The 15,785-nt window shown below is 50.0% G+C and overlaps 1 protein-coding gene across 1 annotated transcript in view; it reads left to right on the forward strand.

The window, feature by feature from the left end:
* RAB30 (RAB30, member RAS oncogene family) overlaps positions 1-15,785 on the forward strand; it is a 90,360-nt gene that overhangs the window by 42,399 nt on the left and 32,176 nt on the right. Inside the window, exon 2 of the mRNA XM_060235002.1 lies at positions 10,976-11,076. Coding sequence (XP_060090985.1) covers positions 10,984-11,076 — 93 coding nt within the window. The 5' untranslated portion in view covers positions 10,976-10,983. The remainder of the gene's footprint in view (positions 1-10,975; positions 11,077-15,785) is intronic.

Genomic DNA, 15,785 nt, shown 5'->3' on the forward strand with positions numbered 1-15,785 from the left:
TTGGGTTGCCAATCCCCAGGTGGGCGTAGAGACTCAAGGAAACTACAGCAGGCGGATTTATACGCACGCACACAAAGCTGTAAACTCTTTCACCTTATCTTAAATACCCTCAGTATTCCATACTTTTTATATTGTATAGACTGCACAATTTCTCCACTATCACAAAGCCGAAAGTTATATTGCAAACACTCATAGGACTGTACCGTCCATCAAACCTCCTTAAAGCAACAATCCCAATAATGTCCATGTGTACAGTCTGGTGTAGTGGTTAAGAGCCAGTTTGGTGTAGTAGTTAAGTGGGAGGATTCTTATCTGGGAGAACCGGGTTTGATTCCCCACTCCTCCACTTGCAGCGGCTGGAATGGCCTTGGGTCAGCCATAGCTCTCTTCTCTGGAAGAACCGGGTTGGATTCCCCCACTCCTCCGCTTGCACCTGCTGGAATGGCCTTGGGTCAGCCATAGCTCTGGCAGAGGTTGTCCTTGAAAGGGCAGCTGCTGTGAGAGTCCTCTCAGCCCCACCCACCTCACAGGGTGTCTGTTGTGGGAGAGGAAGGGAAAGGAGATTGCGAGCTACTCTGAGATTCGGAGTGGGGGGGGGGAGATATAAATCCAATATCTTCATCTTCTTTGTAATATTGAAGTCTATACAATATATATAGTATGGAATACTGAGAGTATTTAAGATAAGGTGAAATAGTTTACAGGGTTTTTTTTTTGTGTGTATAAATCCCCAGGTGGGGGCAGGGAATCCCCCCTTTTGGAGGCCCTCCCCCCACTTCAGGGTCATCAGAAAGTGTGTGGGGGGGGGAGGGAAATGTCTGCTGGACACTCCATCATTCACTATGGAGATCGATTCCCATAGGGTACAATGGAGCATTGATCCACAGTTATTTGGGGCTCGTGTGTGTGTGTTTTGAGGTGGAAAAGCCACATTTGCAGCATAGCATCCAGTGCCTTATCTCAAAACACCCTCCAAGTTTTAGAAGTATTGGATCAGGGATCCAATTCTATGAACTCCCAAAGAACGTGCTATATGTTGGATAAGCATATGGAGCAGAGGTCCGTCAGTGGCTCTTAGCCACAGCGTATTGTTGGAACTTTCTGTCTGGGGCAAGTGATGCTCTGTATTCTTGGTGCTGGGGAGGCACAGTAGGAAGGCTTCTAGTGTCCTGGCCCCAATGATGGAGCCTGGGTTTTTTGACCACTAGGTGATATAGAGTGTTGGACTGAATGAGCTATTGGCCTGATCCAACATGACTTCTCTTATGTCCCTATGTGCCCCTATCCTTCATTATTTCCAATGGAGGCAAGGCATTTAAAAGGAGCACGGTCTCTTTAAATGTGATGGCTAGAACTCCCTTTGGAGTTCAATGATGCTCGTCACAACCTTGTTCCTAGCTCCACCCCCAAAGTTCCTGGCTCCACCCCCAAAGTCTCCTGGCTCCACCCCCGAAGTCCCCAGATATTTCTTGAATTGGACTTGGTAACCCTAGGGGAGAGGAACCAGAAGATGCTCGAGCGACTGCAGGCAGATTCTCACTTGACAGAGGAGAGGATCTTGCCATGACAGTCCCGATGCTTGCTATGCATGAACAGCGTACAGTGCAACGCGTGTGTGTGGGGAGGAAACATGTATGTGGGCCCTCATAAAGCCAGCGGCGGCTTTCCAGCTCAAAATGCATATGCAACTAATGCAGGACTTCGGGATAGAGCACTCTGAACCGGCACAACTCGTTAGAGACAACCAAGGGTGCATAAAACTTGCACAGATGGAGAAGATCAACTCAAGAACTAAACACATGGGTTGGCACACGTCCCTCTGTGTTTATGGACGCACAAACTATGAATTTAAGCAAATTGTGAGAGGGAGGGCAGGAGGGGATGAGTCGGTGCTTGGATGTCATGGCCCTGTCTTACATGCCCCCATGATATTGGATGATGATATTGGATTTATATCCCACCCTCCACTCCGAATCTCAGAGTCTCAGAGCGGCTCACAATCTCCTTTATCTTCCTCCCCCCCCCCCCCACAACAGACAGCCTGTGAGGTGGGTGGGACTGAGAGGGCTCTCACAGCAGCTGCCCTTTCAAGGAGAACTCCTACGAAAGCTCTGGCTGACCCCAGGCCATTCCAGCAGGTGCAAGTGGAGGAGTGGGGAATCAAACCCGGTTCTCCCAGATAAGAGTCCACGCACTTAACCACTACACCAGGAGTGGCCGACGGTAGCTCTCCAGATGTTTTTTTGCCTAAAACTCCCATCAGCCCCAGCCATTGGTCATGCTACTGGGGCTGATGGGAGTTGTAGGCAGAAAACATCTGGAGAACTACTGTTGGCCACCCCTGCACTACACCAAACTGGCTCTTTGGGGTCAGAAAGGAATCTTCCTCCAGGCTAGATTGGCCCACGGATCCAAATTTATTTTTTTTTTGCCTTTCTTCTGGGCTTAGAGCAGGGGTCACTGGGGGGAGTAGTGTAGTCGTAAATTCCCTGCATTGTGCAGGGGGTTGCACTAGATGACCCTTGGGGGTCCTTCTAGCGCTGTGTTTCTGTGACTGCGTCTTAGACTTTTTTCACTTCAGGCTTTTCGGTCCATACAATAGTAAAGATTTCTGTATCAGGGAGGGAAGAGACGGCTGCATCCTCCAAGTAGGCACTGGCCTAGGGGGTCTCACGCCTTTAGGGGCCCTGGGCTGGCTTTTCCCCACGGTTTCCCCCCTGCTTGCAGCCTTCGGAGCCTGCACACACAGCCAGCAACTGAGCCACTCTTTGCCCAACTTGCCTGGTGCAACAGCTGCTGGCGTTGTTGCCAAGTTTGCCTCTCTCTGCCTCTCCCCCGCAGTGTTGTCAAAGGGGCTTTGGAGAAGGGGCCCGCGGGCTGCAGCGGGGGCCATGGGGGGCGGGGCAGGTGCTCTGACTCTGAGATAATTCGCAAAGGTCCCCCCCCCCCAAGATTTTGACTGCCTAGGGGCCTCCACAGGGTTTAATTTGGCATTGCTGGCAGGCCCCGATCCTTCTGGCTGCTGGCTAACACTGAGCAACCCTAACCGTTGAAAGCCAATGTGGTACAGTCGTTAGAGTGCCGGGCCTTGGATCAGGGAGACCCAGGTTCGAATCTCTGCTCTGCCGTGGAGGCTTGCTGGGTGACCTTGAGCCCAGTCACATACCCCCAGCCTAACCTACCTCGCAGTCACATGCCCCCAGCCTAACCTACCTCGCGGGGTTGTTGTGAGGAGAAGGATGTAGGCTGCTTTAGATCCCTATGGGGGAGAAAACCAGCATTTAAATAACTAAATATCGGGGCCAGAAATAAATCGACGGCAACCGGAACGATTCTAATAACTATTTAGGCTCCCAATGCTATAATACCTGTCCTATTCTTCCTCTGGCAGGATGTTTTTCCTGGACTTTAGCTCCCAACATCCCACCAGGCATTGTGAATTGAAGTTGAATCCCAGGTGGGGGGTTTTTTTCCAGGGGGGGGGCGCCTAGGCAGATGCCTGTTCCCACTGATGCCTGTTTGCAATGGTGGTGGAGACAGATGAGCTGAAAAACACTCCTTTGAGCATTGGAAATGTTTCTACCCTGCCTTTCCACCCCAAGCTGTTCAGGGCTGATTATATGCCAATTGTTTAAAAGAGAAAATAGCGATTCTGGTGGGGGAGCCACATCGCTCTGCGGCAGAAGAGCAGAATTCAACTCCGGTAGCGCCTTGGAGACCAGCAATATTGGTATGGTATAGTCTTTCTGCAAAGCTCTGATGATGGTTTCTGACAAAAGGACCCCTGGCGCCTGACAGCTTGCACCCGAGGAGTCTCTGTGGTCTTTATGGTGCTTTATTGGGGAGGGACGGTGGCTCAGTGGTAGAGCATCTGCTTGGGAAGCAGAAGGTCCCAGGTTCAATCCCTGGCATCTCCAAAAAAGGGTCCAGGCAAATAGGTGTGAAAAACCTCAGCTGGAGACCCTGGAGAGCCGCTGCCAGTCTGAGAAGACAATACTGACTTTGATGGACCCAGGGTCTGATTCAGTATAAGGCAGCTTCATATGTTCATATGTTCCTGAACATGAAATCTACAAGTGAAGCCTAAGGGCACTTGCACAGGAGTAAACTCCATTGGGTAAGGTGGAACTAACCTCTGAGGAGACCTGTTTAGGATTGCTCCCTTAAACAACCAGAAGATGAATATGTGTAGTCGGGGGTCATTTTGCAGAAAAATAGGTGGTGGAGCTCATTAGCATAAGTCATTAGCATATGCTGCTGCCCCCCAGCTCAAAGCCACCTGATGCAAGAAAGGAGAGCCCTGGGTGAGCAAGGCCTGCTTGGGCTGGCTAGAGATCCCGATGGGGGTCTTCTGGGCCTCCCCCCCAGTCAAAAGGCCAGCAAGCCACCCGCCACCCAAAATCACATAAGAAGTGGAGAAAGGGTGGCGTGGGCTTCTCCAGGGGTTAATGAGGGCTGCTGGGGGTGTGGCAAAGTCCCTGGTGGCTGGCTGGTTGCCCGCTCTCCTAATTCATGGATTGTTATTTAGCCGCACCTAGTATTCAATGGACAAGGTAGGTAGATGGGGAGGAGAAGGGGGAACTGTCAGAAAGGTTCAGGAGCTCTGCTCCTGTGAGCTCCTGCTGGATCTGAGGCCTGGGTATAGTAGGATTAGCAACAGATTCAGCCGCTCCTCAGCTGTGTATGTGCTTTAAAATGAGATGATTGCTAACAACAATACTTTTTTGTGGGGGGTTTCCCCCCTAAGTTTGGTTCTTCTGGCCTCTCTTTCTTGTCTCTTGCTTGCCTTCCATTCTTGTGTGCATTGTTGAATTCTGTTATTTAATTTTGTCATGTGTCTGGAAGGATGCCTCTCTTTGCTTTTTTGGGTAAGGGGGAAGAAGCGCAACTAAGTGGATGTTTAGGATACATAACTTGGCTGTCATAACTTGAGCAATTCCTTGAGGAAGTACTTCTTCACACCAAGAAGTAATATGTGGGATTCACTGTTGCAAGAAGCGGTGGTGGCTACAAGCATACAGACCTTCAAGAAAGGATGGGATGAACATACGGAGTGGAGGTCCATTAGTGGCTATTAGCCACAGGGTAAATGGAACTTTCTGGGGCAGTGATGCTCTGTATTCTTGGTGCTTGGGAGGGGACACAATGGGAGGTCTTCCAGTATCCTGGCCCCACTGATGCTTCCTGATGGCACTTGGTTTATTTGGCCACTGTGTGACACAGAGTGTTGGACTGGATGGGCCATTGGCCTGATCCAACATGGCTTCTCTTATGTTCTCATGTGACACAGTGTTGGAATGGATGGCCCATTGACCTGATCCAACATGGCTTCTCTTATGTTCTTATGTGCACAGAGTGTTGGACTGGATGGGCCACTGGCCTGATCCAACATGGCTTCTCTTATGTTCTTATGTGACACAGAGTGTTGGAATGCATGGCCCATTGGCCTGATCCAACATGGCTTCTCTTATGTTCTTATGTGACACAGAGTGTTGGACTGGATGGGCCATTGGTCTGATCCAACATGGCTTCTCTTATGTTCTTATGTGACACAGAGTGTTGGAATGGATGGCCCATTGGCCTGATCCAACATGGCTTCTCTTATGTTCTTATGTGACACAGAGTGTTGGACTGGATGGGCCACTGGCCTGATCCAACATGGCTTCTCTTATGTTCTTATGTGACACAGAGTGTTGGACTGGATGGGCCATTGGCCTGATCCATCATGGCTTCTCTTATGTTCTTATGTGACACAGAGTGTTGGACTGGATGGGCCATTGGCCTGATCCAACATGGCTTCTCTTATGTTCTTATGTGACACAGAGTGTTGGACTAGATGGGCCACTGGCCTGATCCAACATGGCTTCTCTTAAGTTCTTATGTGACACAGAGTGTTGGACTGGATGGGCCATTGGCCTGATCCAGCTTGTCTTATGTTCTTACGTTCCATTGGAGAAAATGGACGGATTGCAGGATGGACTCTATGGCATTATAACTTGAGTTTCCAGAAGCCCTCCTCCTCGTGCCCCTAAAGCACTAAGAATGCCGAACATCACTGCTCCAGACAGTTTTCCATCTATACCTTGCGGCTATTAGCCACCGACGGACCTCTGCTCCGGATGTTCATACAATCTCCTCTTGAAGCTCAAGTATTTGCTCAAGTTATGACAGCCAAGTTAACAGCTGATGTCCGTTGCCTGGGAGATCTCCGGGTTCCACCTGGAGGGCGGCAATCCTGTATTTTATGAGATCCCCAGTGCAAAGATGGGAACGTGCCTTCAGTCTGGTGGCTTGCGGGTTATGCAAGCTTAGCTTACACAGAGGCTAGGAAAGAGGGGAGCGATTCACCAAAGCTGCTGATGCGCTCCCTCTGACAGCCTTGTGGGATTCTGGTGCCTGGCTGAGGCATCTTGGGGCTGCTGCCATTGAAGTATCAGATTCGTTTTCTGTGCTTAGGAGAGGCAAACTGGAGGCCTCCTTCCAAACCACCCTGCGGCTTGGGTGCAATGGAGAAGGATGAAATCCAGGAGCCTCGGACTGCGGCTTTGGGAAGTTTTATACCCCAGGCAGGCTGAGGTTCCCCTGAACACACCCTTTGGCAGAATCCGGCATCTACAATGTAGTATCAGTGAGACAGACCAGCCTGAGAGGCTGTTTGGCTGGTAGCTGGATTCAGTCATTGTCATTGGCCTGTGATTCAGATTTTTCTCTCTGGATTCATAGCCCAGCAGGTGTTGACTTCTGGGATTGCTCTAGCCCCTGGGGAGGTGCTGGATTTGACCTTCAAAGCCCTATAGGACCAGCATTCCTGAAAGACTGCCCCCAATCTCTTACGAACCTGCCCAAACGCTACAGTCATCTTTGGAGGCCTTGCTTTGCTTTCTAAGATGCGGCAGGTGGCTACCCAGGAGAGGGCCTTCTTCGTGCTGGCACCAGAGCTCTGGAACTCTCTTCCCCGGGAGATGCATCTGTCTGTTTCTGCTGCTGTCTTGCGCCAGTGGCTGAAGACTTTTAGGTTTCATCTGGCATTCTCTCAGTGATCCCTCCTTCCTAATCAATGCTTTAGCTCAGGGGCAACATGTGGCTCTTTCGCACATATTGTATGGCTCTTGACGCCTCCACCACCTTGTGGATCTGCAAGTGGAGGAGTGGGGACTCAAACCCAGTGTGTGGCCATATATGCAAAGGAGAGCCAGTTTGGTGTAGTGGTTAAGTGTGCGGACTTTTATCTGGGAGAACCGGGTTTGATTCCCCACTCCTCCACTTGCAGCTGCTGGAATGGCCTTGGATGAGCCATAGCTATCGCAGGAGTTGTCCTTGAAAGGGCAGCTGCTGTGAGAGCCCTCTCAGCCCCACCCACCTCACAGGGTGTCTGTTGTGGGGGAGGAAGGTAAAGGAGATTGTGAGCCCCTCTGAGACTCTTTGGAGTGGAGGGCGGGATATAAATCCAATATCTTCTTCTTCGCCAGCTTGGAGAAGGCATTTGTCTCTTTAAATCGCTTCTCCGATTGCTTTCTTTCCACCTCTCCCTCTCTCCCCCTCCCACCATCTATTTGCCTTCCTTCCTTCCTTCCTTCCTTCCTTCCTTCCTTCCTTCCTTCCTTCCTTCCTTCCTTCCTTCCTTCCTTCCTTCCTTCCTTCCTTCCTTCCTTCCTTCCTTCCTTCCTTCCTTCCTCCCTCCCTCCCTCCCTCCCTCCCTCCCTCCCTCTGATATTCATGTCTCGAGGCTCTCAAACCTGATGTTTATTCTGTGCGGCTCTTACATTAAGCTAGTTTGGCCACCCCTTGCTTTAGCTGCTGTTTTTCTCAAGACCCCAGAGGCATCCTAAAGACTAGCAGGATTTGTGGCAGGGATGGAGCTTCGAAGTGAGCAGCGACTCCCGAAAGCTCCTCCCCTGCCAAAAATGTTGTTAGTCTTGAAGGTCCTCCTGGACTCTGGCTCTTTTCTACGGCTGCAGACAGACTAACGCGGTGACCCATCTTGCTGCTTTTATGCCTTGTATCGCTGCTCTTTAAAAATAATTTCAATCATGTGTGTTTAGGACAGTTGGTTTTAATGGTTTTAAAAGCATGCTTTAAATTGTCAGCCACTTTGGGGGCCCTTATGAGGACGGAAAGGGAGGGTGTAAGTTTTGTGAACTGATAAATGAACATATGAAGCTGCCTTCTACTGAATCAGACCCTCGGTCCATCAAAGTCAGTATTGTCTACTCAGATTGGCAGCGGCTCTCCAGGGTCTCAGGCTGAGGTCTTTCTCATCGTCTACTGGCTGGTCCTTTAACTGGAAATGCCGGGGATTGAACCTGGGACCTTCTGCTTACCAAGCAGATGCTCTACCACTGAGCTACCATCCCTCCCCAAATAATAAATGAATGGCCTCTCTGCCTCGGTGAAGCCTGGCCCCACTGCTCTGCGGGGACTACCTTAATGTCCCAGTTTAAATTTGCGGGAACACTGGAATTCTGTGGGTTGAGTGCCATCCAGTGGCTTCCAACTTACGGAGACCCTGTGAATCTGTGCCCTCCAAAATGTCCTACTCTACAGGGCCGGCCCTGCCGCTAGGCAAACTAGGTGATCACCTAGGGCGCTGGGCTTCTGGGGGTCATGAATGGGTGCTCCCTATGTGACTTGGTGACATCATCAGTGCAGGGGGGGTGGTGCATGCCAGACACGTTAGCCTTGCCTAGGGTACCAGACAGTCTAGAGCTGGCCAGCTTTGCGGGACTTACGAAGCAAGGGCCACTGAAGAAGAAGAAGATATTGGATTTATATCCTGCCCTATACTCTGAATCTCAGAGCGGGCACAATCTCCTTTACCGTCTCCCCCCGACAATAAATAGCCTGTGAGGTAGGTGGGGCTGAGAGAGCTCTCCCAGAAGTTGCCTTTTCAAGGACAACTCCTGCGAGAGCGAGAGCTGACCCAGGGCCATTCCAGCAGCTGCAAGTGGAGGAGTGGAGAATCAAACCCGGTTCTCCCAGATAAGAGAGCTATGGCTGACCCAAGGCCATTCCAGCAGGTGCAAGTGGAGGAGTGGGGAATCAAACCTGCTTCTCCCAGATAAGAGAGCTATGGCTGACCTAAGGCCATTCCAGCAGCTGCAAGTGGAGGAGTGGGGGAATCAAACCTGGTTCTCCCAGATAAGAGAGCTATGGCTGGCCCAAGGCCATTCCAGCAGGTACAAGTGGAGGAGTGGGGAATCAAACCCGGTTCTCCCAGATAAGAGAACTATGACTGACCCAAGGCCATTCCAGCAGGTGCAAGTGGAGGAGTGGGGAATCAAACCCGGTTCTCCCAGATAAGAGAGCTATGGCTGACCCAGGGCCATTCCAGCAGGTGCAAGTGGAGGAGTGGGGAATCAAACCCGGTTCTCCCAGATAAGAGAACTATGACTGACCCAAGGCCATTCCAGCAGGTGCAAGTGGAGGAGTGGGGAATCAAACCCACTTCCCCCAGTTAAGATTCTGCGTACTTAACCACTACACCAAACTGGCTCTCTTGATTAAATCAATCCTTCTGGGTCTCCCTCTTTTCCTGCTGCCTTCAACTTCTTCTAACTGTCTTTTCCAGTGACTCTTGTAGCAGAAAACAGCAAGAGTCTAATAGCCCCTTAAAGACTAATAACATTTGTGGCAGGGCATGAGCTTTCGTGAGTTTGCTCGCTTGTTCAGTGACACTTCTCAACAGGAACGGGCTTCCTTGGGAGGTGGTGGTGGGCTCTCCTTTGGGGGCTTCTAAATAGAGGCTAGATGGCCACCAGGCAGCCCTGCTGATTCTGTGAACTAGGCAGATCATGAGAAGAGGGAAGGCAAGAAGGGCTGCATCAGTGCTTAGTTCTTGGGGCCCTTTCTTACACACCCAGGGAAATCCTGGTTGCCACTTCGGGGTCAGGCAGCAATTTTTCTCCAGGCCAGCTTTGCGAGGCATCCTAAAGGCTTTTGCCTTCTTTTTGAGAGCCAGTTTGGTGTAGTGGTTGAGTGTGCAGACTCTCATCTGGGAGAACCGGGTGTGATTCCCCACTCCTCCACTTGCAGCTGCTGGAATGGCCTTGGGTCAGCCATAGCTTTAGCAGAGGTTGTCCTTGAAAGGGCAGCTGCTGTGAGAGCCCCCTCAGCCCCACCCACCTCACAGGGTGTCTGTTGTGGGGGAAGAAGATAATGGAGATTGTAAGCCGCTCTGAATCTCTGATTCAGAGAGAAGGCCGGGGTATAAATCTGCAGTCTTCTTCTTCTGGGCATGGAGCAGGGCTCACTGGGGATGTGTGGGTGGGGATGTATTTGTGAAGTTCCTGCATTGTTCAGGGGTTGGACTAGATGACCCTGGAGATCTCTTCCAACTCTGTGATTCACAATGTGTCCAAAGTACGATAGCCTCAGTTGAGTCATTTTAACTTCTAGGGAGAGCTCAGACTTGATTTCGATCTAGACCCCACAGATTTTTCTTTCTGGCAGTCCATGGTGTCCGTAAACCTCTCCTTCCCACACCGCATTTAAGAGGAATCAGTTTCCTTCTTGTCAGCTTTATTCATTGTCCAACTTTTGCACCCGTACCAAACCACACTGGAGTCGGCTTGTCCAGATTTCTCCTCCGGCACCTCTGCTTATACTAATGCCTTTTACCAGCTCTGTGAAAGATCTTTTTTAGCTCTGGTTGGCACTGGCTGCCCGCCAGGGGTTACCCCGGTTGCAGTCTGACAGCGCGGAAGGGCAGCTTTACGTCTTTCTGTTTTCCGAACGCTGTTTGACATGCCCGAGGAGAAGTCCTCGTTTCTGTAGCGACCTTTATCCTGAATTATCTGCGAGAGCAAAGGGCATTGTTGTCCGGAATGTCGCCACGTCTTCCAATTTGTCTCCTTTTGCGTTTGCCTTCTGATCCCGATCCGTGAGCGTCGAGCGGCACTCCTTGAAAGCCTGCGGCCGGCCGTGCCTTGGACTTGTTCATTTATATTCCTTCTCTCTCTCTCTCTCCCCCTTGCAGCTGTGTAAATGAGTATGGAAGATTATGACTTTCTCTTCAAGATAGTTTTAATTGGGAACGCCGGCGTGGGGAAGACCTGCTTGGTGAGGCGCTTCACACAGGTAAGGGGGGCTTTTGTGGGGAGGCGATTCTTGGGTAGGTTCGGCCGAGAGTCTGCGACGGGCCCAAGGGCAGACTGGGGGGATTCAGACCTGATCCTCGTCCAGCAGTGTAACCACAAGTGTCAGAGGGGAGAGACCATGGCTCAGTGGAATATCTTCTGCTTTGTATGCAAAGGGTCTCCGGTTCAGTCCCCAGCATCTCCAGTTAAAAGGAACCAGGCAGCGGGTGATGTTAGAACGGATAAAAGGAAGTCCCTCTTCACCCAAAGGGTGATTAACAGATGGAATTCACTGCCGCAGGAGGTGGCGGCGGCTGCTGCAAGCATAGCCAGCTTCAAGAGGGGGTTGGATAAACATCTGGAGCGGAGGTCCATCAGTGGCTATTAGCCACAGCGTGTTTTTGGAACTCTCTGTCTGAGGCCGTGATGCTCTGTATTCTTGGTGCTTGGGGAGGCACAGTGGGAGGGCTTCTAACGTCCTGACCCCACTGCTAGACCTCCTGATGGCACCTGGTTTTTTGAGTTTTTTTGCCACTTTGTGGCACAGATTGTTGGACTGGATGGGCCATTGGCCTAATCCAGCATGGCTTTTCTTATGTTCTTATGATGTGAAAGACGTCAGCCTGAAACCCTGGAGGCCTTGTGGACCTCCTGATAGCACCTGGGTTTTGGCCACTGTGTGACATGGAGGGTTGGATTGGATGGGCTATTGGCCTGATCCCATATGTATGTTCTTATGGCTGCTTTGCCCTCTGTGTGAGAGGACCAGGTAGCAGGTGATGGGAAAGACCTCAGCCTGAGACCCTGGAGAGCTGCTGCCGGTCGGAGTAGACAAGACTGTCCTCGATGGACCAGTGTCCTGATTCAGTAGAAGGCAGCTTTGTTGAAAAATGGTTTTCCTTTTTAAAATTGATTCTGGCAAATCCAAATGAACAGTGTAAGCTCCCCAAAAAAGTACACGGACTTTGTGTTCCGCTAAGAATGGATAACGCTTTGCTATTTTTGTAACTACTGTTGAAAAAGTGCAGGGTTATTAGATTTATTTTTTTTTTGCCATTATTGTTCTTGTGAAATGTTAAAATTAATTTTAAAAATTATGTATGATTTAGATTTATTAGATATTGGATATTTATTAGATATTTTAAATTACCTGTGATTTAGATTTATTATTTATTAGAGGCCAGTCGGTTATGTAACATCATAATACACGGTATGTAAAGTGCTGATTAGTTTCTGAGCTTAATGCTGCAACTGATTTTATTATGATTTTAGCTGTTTTAATTGGCAGCCCCGTGGCGCAGAGTGGTAAAGCAGCAGTACTGCAGTACTGTGATTGGAACTCTCTGCTCACAACATGAGTTCGATCCCTGGTGGAAGCTGGCTTTTCAGGTAGCTGGCTCAAGGTTGACTCAGCCTTCCATCCTTCCGAGGTCGGTAAAATGAGTACCCAGCTTGCTGGGGGGAAAGTGTAGATGACTGGGGAAGGCAATGGCAAACCACCCCGTAAAAAGTCTGCCATGAAAACGTGAAAGCAACGTCACCCCAGAGTTGGAAACGACTGGTGCTTGCACAGGGGACCTTGCCTTTCCTTTTTCCTATCACGTATTTGATGTACTCTGCTCTGTGAGCCTCCATGGGGGAATGGATGGAATATAAATAAAATAATAATAATAATAATAGATATTTATTAGATATATTAGATTTGGGAAAACAAAAGCAGTGCATGAGAGACGCTTTGAATGAGAAGCATCAGGAATATATGCCACTTCCCTTTTTGGAGCACTGGAGAAATTATGGGCAGAAGAGTTTTAAATATTCGTCTTGGTAGACGTGATCTCAGTGCCCTGTGTTTAAAAATACAACGTTCTCAGACACAGGGCTGCACCTCCGCCCTGCCTTTTTCTGAGCATTTCTGTGAAATCCACCTGTACGATTCCTCACCTTGAGAGCCCAGGCTAGCCTGATCTCATCAGATCACCTGAACTCATCAGATCTCTGGAGCTAAGCAGGGTCAACCCTGGTTAGTGTTTGGATGGGAGACCTTCCTGGAGGCCCAGGGGTTGCTATGCAGAGACGACAGTGGCAAAGTAACTGCGCTTGTCTCTTGCCTTGAAAACTCTCTGCAGTTGCCGTAAGCCAGCTGCTATTTGAAGGCATTAAAAGAATTTATCCTCCCTCCACGGAGGGTTGCCAGTCTCCAGGTGAGACTTGCAGGACTTCCACGCTTAGCACCGATCTCCAGGTGGCAGAGGTCAGCTCCCCTGGAGAAAATCTAAAAAACAACTGTGTCAAAAATACAAGATACGGTTTGCAAATTTTACAGACATCTATGTAATATATTGTGCGATAGCATCCAAAAATCATTCTGAAAACACGAATCACGTAGAGAGCATAAAGTCCCAAACACGAATACAGTTCTCAGGGATCACTCCGGAAATTTTTTTAAAAAGTCTATAGGGAGTATTACTACTCAGAAGTAAATTCCAAACGGAGTCCTTCCACTGATGTTGGCTTCCGAAGGAGAAAATCTTGCCTTCACGCAATCACCAGCTTAAATCGCGTTCCGCTGCATTTGCAGCTGCTTCACAAGTCAACTGACAAAGATCCTCAGACCAGCTTCTCTTAAACGCCCATGTTGTATATTTCAATTAACTGCTTACCACACTTACCGCCGATCTCCAGGTGGCAGAGGTCAGCTCCCCTGGAGAAAATGGCTGCTTTGGAAGGGTGGACTCTATGGCTTTCTCACCCTCTCGCCCCCAGACTGGGATGAAAGGACTCAGATCTCTACTTCAGTTCTACTGTGTAGTTTTAACTCTCGAAAGCTTAAACCCTGGAACTCCCGCTGGTCTTTAAGGTGCCACTGGACACAGATTCAGCTGTTCTACCGCAGACTAACACAGCTGCCCGATGAAACAGCTCTGGGTTGGGAAATGGCTGGAACTTTGGAGAGGGTGGGAGTTGGAGGGGTGTCACCTGAAGAAGAAGAATTGCAGATTTATACACCGCCCTTCTCTCTCAATCAGAGACTCAGAGCGGCTTACAATCTCCTATATCTTCTCCCCCCACAACAGACCCTGTGAGGTGGGTGGGGCTGAGAGGGCTCTCACAGCAGCTGCCCTTTCAAGAACAACCTCTGCCAGAGCTATGGCTGACCCAAGGCCATTCCAGCAGGTGCATGTGGAGGAGTGGGGAATCAAACCTGGTTCTCCCAGATAAGAGTCCACACACCTAAGCACCACACCAAACTGGCTCTCATTATACCTGAGTATGATGCTGTAGAGTCTGCCCATCCCAAAGCAGCCATTTTCTCCAGGGGAACCGATCTGTGTTATCTGGAGATCAGTTGTAATTTTGGGGAATTTCCAAGCCCTACCTGGAGACTGGAAACCCAAGTCTTGGACTTTGTCTCCATGACTAGAAGAAGACTGTAGATTTATACCCCGCCCTTCTCTCTGAATCAGAGTCTCAGAGCGGCTCACAATCTCCTTTATCTTCTTCTCCCACAACAGACACCCTGTGAGGTGGGTGGGACTGAAAGAGCTCTGACAGAAGCTGCCCTTTCAAGGACAACTCTGCGAGAGCCATGGCTGACCCAAGGCCATTCCAGCAGGTGCAGGTGGAGGAGTGGGGAATCAAACCTGGTTCTCCCAGATAAGAGTCCGCACACTTAACCACTAAACCAAACTGGCTCGCTAGAAGAAGAAGATATTGGATTTATATCCCACCCTCCACTCCGAAGTCTGAGCGGCTCACAATCTCCTTTACCTTCCTCCCCCACAACAGACACCCTGTGAGGTGGGTGGGGCTGCAGAGGGCTCTCACAGCAGCTGCCCTTTCAAGGACAACCTCTGCCAGAGCTATGAAGAAGAAGAATAATTGCAGATTTGTATCCCGCCCTTCTCCCTGAATCAGAGACTCAGAGCGGCTTACAATCTCCTATGTCTTCTCCCCTCACAACAGACACCCTGTGAGGTGGGTGGAGCTGGAGAGGGCTCTCACAGCAGCTGCCCTTTCAAGGACAACCTCTGCCAGAGCTATGAAGAAGAAGAATTGCAGATTTGTATCCCGCCCTTCTCCCTGAATCAGAGACTCAGAGCGGCTTACAATCTCCTATGTCTTCTCCCCTCACAGCAGACACCCTGTGAGGTGGGTGGGGCTGGAGAGGGCTCTCACAGCAGCTGCCCTTTCAAGGACAACCTCTGCCAGAGCTATGGCTGACCCAAGGCCATGCCAGCAGGTGCAAGTGGAGGAGTGGGGAATCAAACCTGGTTCTCCCAGATAAGAGTCCGCACACTTAACCACTACACCAAACTGGCTCTCCTTTTAAACCCTTGGGAAAAAAATTTGGCGGGAAGGTGAAAGGAGGGGGAGGTCCACTGAGCCAAAAAGCGACGACCACCACCATGCAAAAAAGAAAAAAAAAGAGGCCTCATTTCCTACCGTGTAAAAAGAAGTTCAGAGGGTAAAGGCAGCGTTGAATTGGCTTCACGCCTGGCTTGGAAAAGAAGCTTGCCTCGAGAGATTATGCAACACGCTGAGTGTTCCTCGGCAATTTGGAAATTTTAAATTGTCAGCACTCTTTAACCCACAGGGAGCTTTAAACAAAAAAAAATAGTCTTTGGAAATTTTAAATCTTCTCCTCTTCCTCCCCGCCCCCCTCCCCAATTCCACACTTTCCCTGGCTGCCGGGGGATGGCTGTGGGAGCC

This window comes from Heteronotia binoei, chromosome 3 (genome assembly GCF_032191835.1).
Source record: "Heteronotia binoei isolate CCM8104 ecotype False Entrance Well chromosome 3, APGP_CSIRO_Hbin_v1, whole genome shotgun sequence".
NCBI classification, from domain to species: domain Eukaryota; kingdom Metazoa; phylum Chordata; class Lepidosauria; order Squamata; family Gekkonidae; genus Heteronotia; species Heteronotia binoei.